This window comes from Chlorocebus sabaeus, chromosome 5 (assembly GCF_047675955.1).
Source record: "Chlorocebus sabaeus isolate Y175 chromosome 5, mChlSab1.0.hap1, whole genome shotgun sequence".
Lineage (NCBI taxonomy): Eukaryota > Metazoa > Chordata > Mammalia > Primates > Cercopithecidae > Chlorocebus > Chlorocebus sabaeus.
The window spans coordinates 256,659-262,658 of NC_132908.1; the positions used below are offsets into that span (position 1 = coordinate 256,659).

At 61.5% G+C, this 6,000-nt stretch overlaps 1 protein-coding gene across 4 annotated transcripts in view; it reads left to right on the forward strand.

Annotated features, from left to right (window-relative positions):
* FAM234A (family with sequence similarity 234 member A) overlaps positions 1–5,795 on the forward strand; it is a 34,957-nt gene extending 29,162 nt beyond the window's left edge. For all 4 annotated transcript variants that reach the window (XM_073014959.1, XM_037990083.2, XM_037990084.2 and 1 more), the window contains exons 5-13: positions 124–315; positions 1,508–1,638; positions 2,103–2,235; positions 2,430–2,559; positions 2,947–3,087; positions 3,384–3,459; positions 3,692–3,847; positions 4,293–4,395; positions 4,490–5,795. In XM_073014959.1, the coding sequence (XP_072871060.1) occupies positions 124–315; positions 1,508–1,638; positions 2,103–2,235; positions 2,430–2,559; positions 2,947–3,087; positions 3,384–3,459; positions 3,692–3,847; positions 4,293–4,395; positions 4,490–4,701 (1,274 nt within the window). In that variant the 3' untranslated portion in view covers positions 4,702–5,795. The remainder of the gene's footprint in view (positions 1–123; positions 316–1,507; positions 1,639–2,102; positions 2,236–2,429; positions 2,560–2,946; positions 3,088–3,383; positions 3,460–3,691; positions 3,848–4,292; positions 4,396–4,489) is intronic.
* Positions 5,796–6,000: the final 205 nt, after the last annotated feature.

A 6,000-nucleotide genomic window follows, 5' to 3' on the forward strand; every position in this document is an offset into this window, starting at 1 on the left:
GAGGGAGGGGCTGTGGTCTAGGAGAGGTGTGAGGAAGATAGGTCTGGCAGAGCACATGCTGGGGCTGACCGGCCCACCTGCCCGGAGGCTGCAACAGTGAGGTGCCGGTGTCTCTCCCTACAGGCTTTTCCTCTCCCTGCACCTTTGCCGCTGCTGTGTCGGGGGCCAACGGCAGCACGCTCTGGGAGAGACCTGTGGCCCAAGACGTGGCCCTGGTGGAGTGTGCTGTGCCCCAGCCAAGAGGCAGTGAGGCACCTTCTGCCTGCATCCTTGTGGGCAGACCCGGTTCTTTCATTGCAGTCGACTCGTTCACAGGTAGGCCAGCCAGGCAGCGGGGTTCTCACTGAGGGCCAGTGCCAGGAGGCCCCGATGAGGCTCAGCCCTGTGATCTTGAGGGTGGCTGGATGGGAAGGAAGGTTATGGGGAGAACTTTCAAGTGAGGGTGCAAGCCTATGGAAGTCACACACCTCGGCTGCCTTCAGCTGCACTGTGTCTGTTACCTCCCGTTACACCTTGCTGGTGGGCTGTAACACACAGGGGCAGTCCGATGCCACCTGCTACACGGTAGCAGAGAGGAGGAGCGGCTTGGCCGCCGGCCGTTCCTGGGGTGTCAGTGGTGGCAGTGCCCAGGGCGAGCCCAGAACATGAACCTGCACTCAGCCCATCAGGGAAGACTGGGGCCTGTCTGTGCCCCTAAGCCTGAGGGTGCAGGTCTCCGAGCCCCAGCGGTGCCGGCTGCATGGAAGCACAAGGAAAGAATTCATGGTGTGCAGGGCCGTGTGAGTGTGTGTGGGCTCCTTGCACCTCATCACGGTCTGGAGGAATTCTGTACCTAGATTTGGTGAATGTTCACATTTCCCTTACAAGTTGTCATTTTAAGGATATGGAGGAGAATAAGGAGCAGGCTGGAAATATTTTAAGAATCAAGGAATCTGTCTTAAAAAAAAGGTTTGGATGAGATTGTATGTGCGTAAGGAATTGCGTTGGGACCTGTGGTCAGTAGGTCCGCCTCCGAGCACACACCTCCATTCTTGCCTTCTACGTGGAGGGCAGGGGAAGGGGCCACTCAGCCAGGGCCTGCATGGCACCAAGGGGATGCCTGCAACCCCAGGAGGAGGCAGGGGCTTCTAGAGGTGGGTGAGGTCAGGCTTCATCCACTCGGGCGGGAGGGTCAGCATTGGCTTTAGATGCTCTAGGACACGCAGATAGGAGAAAAGGAAGGGGGAACTCTGCGGTTCCCAGGAATGAGGCTGTCAGCGTTTGGCGTGTTGCCACCGAGTCTCCATACATGGGCAGGACATGTGTCCACCACCTCCACGTGCTGCTCCTTTACAAGCACAGGCGTGCCACCCTCCCCTCCTGTTGGCATCTCTGCTCTGTGTGGCGAGCCATGGGGTCACGAGGGTGATGCCTCAACGGGAGCCTGCCTGTCACAGGCCATGCAGTTGCCAGGCTGCTGTTGAAGGGAACTCAGGGCCACGTTCTGTGACTGCGTGCTTGATTTTAGGGGAAACCCTGTGGAACCATAGCAGCAGCTTCAGCAGGAATGCCTCCATCCTGAGCCCTCTGCTGCAGGTGCCTGATGTGGACAGCGATGGGGCCCCAGACCTGCTGGTTTTCACCCAGGAGCAGGAGGAGGTACAGCCAAGCCTGGCTTTCCTCCCAAGTCACCAAGGCCACCTGCCACACGGCCGTCCTCTGCCTCCCCATCTGCTGCCACTTCCCAGACAGGATTTGGGTCTGACCACTTGTTGGGGACTCTCCCAGAGCCCCACGTTCCCAACTCCCATAGACCCAGCATACTGAGGGGGCTCCACCTCTACCAGGTAGCTCTGTGGCCTCCCCAAGCATGGTGGAGCACACACTTCCCATTTGTGCTGTTACAGTGTTGGGGGTGGAGCTGTGAGGGCTGGGAGCATCTGCGAGCACTGAGGCTGCCTCCTGTGCCCCACGCAGTGTGACCAGTGTCAGACTCTCTGATGTCAGCGCCCCTTCCTCAAACCCAAGAGCCTGTGGGCCCCTTACCCTTCCACGTCTCCCGTGGTAGAGTGCCCCGCCCCAGGCTCAGGTCCCTCTCTTCCTAGGGCCCTGTGTCATTGCAGGTTAGTGGCCACCTCTACTCAGGCAGCACCGGGCACCAGATTGGCCTCAGAGGCGGCCTTGGTGTGGACGGAGAAAGTGGCTTCCTCCTTCACGTCACCAGGACGGGTGCCCACTACATCCTCTTTCCCTGCGGTACGTTGTTTCTGCCACATCGCTGGCTGGCCTCGCGGAGCGTGACTGCCCTGCGGCTCCTCAGGTCCTGCTTCTGCTCTTGAGGTGCTGGAGTCAGGAAGCCCAGGGGCCGGGCTCCATGTGACACCACATGCCCCTGGTCCGGGTTCACAGCGTGACCCTGGTGACCTCAGGCCCTGCTGTGTTTTGAATAGCAAGCTCCCTCTGCGGCTGCTCTGTGAAGGGTCTCTACGAGAAGGTGACCGGGAGGGACGGCCCATTCAAGAATGACCCGCACTGGGAGAGCATGCTCAATGCCACCACCCGACGGATCCTTTCCCACAGGTGGGTCTGGGCCGCGGCCTTTCTCCACGCAGAGCGCCCACGCCACGGCTCAGCTCCCCTGCCTCGGTGTTTGGACAATCTGTGGAGCCCGGAGCAGCCCCACAGGCAGGGAGGTGCTGGGGATGCTGTGAGGTCGCCCTGGGTTCAGATGTGAGAAATGGTCAAACCAGCCGAGTAAAGAGCAAAGAGAAGGTTCCCGGCACTGTGCCTGTCTTTGTCTCCATGGAAAGTGGGGGTCTGTCTTCTCTTTTCAAGCTGTAGAACTGAGGAACAGGAGTTATGGGGGCCTGAGAGGAGCACCCTTAGACAGACGGTGCCAGGGCCTCCACTGGGTGTCTGAGGCCGCCCCAGGGACCTGGCGCCCCTTTCTCCCACTCTCCTGTCTAGCTCGGGAGCAGTGCGCTACCTGATGCATGTCCCAGGGAACACCGGCGCAGATGTGCTCCTTGTGGGCTCAGAGGGCTTCGTGCTGTTGGACGGGCAGGAGCTGACACCCCGCTGGACGCCCAAGGCAGCCCATGTCCTGAGGTACGGGGTCTACCCAAGGAGCTGTGCAGGTGCTGCACCCCTCCCCAGCACCCTGGGCACATCCCACTGGCTGGTGAGGAGACAGCCCTGGGGGTGGGGCCGGAGGCCATGTACTGCTGCCAGGGCCTCTTGCCTGTCTTTGGTGCTGCCTCGTGCCCCAGATTTCAGCTCCGTGTCCTGGGCTGTGGTCCAGATGTGGCCATGGGAGACTGAGGGCGGACCTGTTCCTGGGTGCATCCTTCATCTCAGTCTCCTCACTGAGACCCCTCGTGAGTGCTTCCTCCATATTGTTCCAGAAAACCCATCTTCGGCCACTACAAACCAGACACCTTGGCTGTAGTTGTTGAAAACGGAACTGGCACCAACAGACAGGTTCGCCGTTCTTCCTTCGGAGGTGGCACCTTTGTTCTTAGCTGAGGGTAGACTGGTCTGAAAGCAGATGGGGCTGCGGCCCAGGAGGCTGCTGCCCTCAGAGCCGCTGAGAAGGTTCTGGCTCCTTCAGAGCATCTGCCTCCGGGGCTGGCGTGGCTGAGGGCACGTGCAAGCCTTGAGGTTTTCCCGGTAGCCCCGACGTTGGGCCCCACAGTGTCCCCTCCCTCCCCAGATCCTGTTCCTGGACCTTGGCACTGGAGCTGTCCTGTGTAGCCTAGCCCTCCCGAGCCTCCCTGGGGGTCCGCTGTCCGCCAGCCTGCCGACTGCAGACCACCGCTCAGCCTTTTTCTTCTGGGGCCTCCACGAGCTGGGCAGCACCAGCGAGACGGTACGGGAGCCGCCCTTGGAGCAGCCGTGCTGGGAGCCAGGGCCAGAGACCCAGCCTTGGGCTCCACCTGGGAGTGCCCAGAAGCTAATTGGTGCCTGGGCAACCTCAAATAAATTGAAGTCCAGTGACAGTCAATCAGGATGAGGTGGTGCAAGCTGAGGGAAAGTGACCTTAGAGGAGTCCAGGGAGAAGGGGCTGATGGCCTTCAGTGGATAGGGGAGCACACAGCCATGCCCTGAAGGGAGTGGCCGCTGGCAAGGACCAGGGTCAGGACCAGGTTGGGCGGGAGGACCTGGGAGGTGGCCACAGAGCTGGGGCTGGCATGTTGGGGACCCAGATAGGGCCCCTAGTGAACACAGAGCTCCAGGCATGGTCACTCTGACAGCAGTGTCCTGTGGGAGTGCTCAGTGAGGGGCGTGGGACCCATTGCTGGTTCTTGCTCCAGGAGACCGGGGAGGCCCGGCATAGCCTGTACATGTTCCACCCCACCCTGCCACGTGTGCTGCTGGAGCTGGCCAATGTCTCTACCCACATTGTCACCTTCGATGGTGAGTGCGGCCTTGGCCAGGGACCCGGGTGTTCCGCGGGGTCTGTCCTGGCTGGTCCCGAGCCGCCCTGACAGCTGTGTCCCCCACCCTGCAGCTGTCCTGTTCGAGCCAAGCCGCCATGCTGCCTACATCCTCCTGACAGGCCCGGCAGACTCAGAGGCACCCGGCCTGGTCTCTGTGATCAAGCACAAGGTGCGGGACCTTGTCCCAAGCAGCAGGGTGGTCCACCTGGGTGAGGGTGAGCCAGACAGTGATCAGGCCATCAGGGACCGGTTCTCCCGGCTGCGGTACCGGAGGGAGGCGTAGAGGCACGCCCGCCAGAGCCTGTGGGAGAGACTCCGCCTGCTGACACTAAATGTCCTGGGAAGTGGGCCCCTTCCTGGGTCTCTGCACTGACTCCCCCCCTCCTGACCCTGGTGATTGTTGCCACTGGGCAGCAGCGGCCTTACCAGTCCTCCATGATTGCACCCAGGGACATGCATGGGTGAGGGGACACCCTGGGCCTCTCTCCCGCCCAGCATCCTCCCTGAGTCCCCACACAGGGTCTCACTCTGCACCCCACCAGGGTCCCGCTCACACCAGGCAGCCTTCATAGTGGTCTCCCTGGGCCACCTTGGGCAGAACTGGGTCATGCAGCACCCCATCCTTACCCAGTGCCCTCTCCTTGCCAGCTTCTCCCCAGGCCAGTGCGTAGAAGGAGCCAGGGTGTCCCCAGGACAGGCCGTCCCCCACCCCATCCTGTAGAAATCCATTCCCCCTTTCCCTCCTGTGCTGCATCTCCCAAGGAGTCATGGAACTCAGGGTACTGGGTCCTGGGGCAGCCTCAGGGCCTCAACGGGAACCTGAGACAGCTCCAGCTTCCCAGCCCTTCCGGGAGCTGCAGGGGGATCCTCTAGCATGGGGGGTGTGACTTGGTTCCTTTGTCCGGGCCCTGTGAGGAGGCCCCCAGCAGGATGGGTGGGGCCTGCTCTGGAGCTGAGCCCGTGGCTGCTCATAGGTGTCCTTAGTGGAGTTGCAGCCGTGTGCTGGCTGCACGTGCCGTGAATATCCCGAGGGACTGGCTGTGGGATGCGTGTTTGGGTCAGGCTGTGCCCTCTCAGTAGACACTGGAGCTGCTCCATCCCTGAAGAGGCCCCGTGCCCCAGGCATGGCAGGCACCTCGCCTCTCCCTTTCCGGTGCTCACACGCCCCCCGCCCGCCGAGTCACCTGGTGCAGGACTCACCTCTGTGCCTTGCTGCTCCTGAGGCCCAAGGGCAGCCGTGGTGCTCTCTGCTGCTCGGGCCGCCCAGGCCACAGAGCCTGAGCTTCGTAGCCAAAGCAGCCTGATGACCCACCCACCAAGGAAGAAAGCAGAATAAACGTTTTCGCCTGAAAAACCCCGGTGGTCAGGCTGAGCCTAGCGTGTGTGCGTCTGCCTGTCTCTCTGCTCCCTAAGTAGTCAAATGAATTTGTTCCTGGAGGAGTGACCAGGAATTTGCTGGCCATCATGAGTCAGGGTGGGGAGGACTGCCAAGGAGGCGAGCACCCCCACCAAGACCTGCTCAGTCAAAAACTGGGTGCCCAGCAATCTTGACAGCCTCAGGGCGTCTCTGGTTTGAGGACCC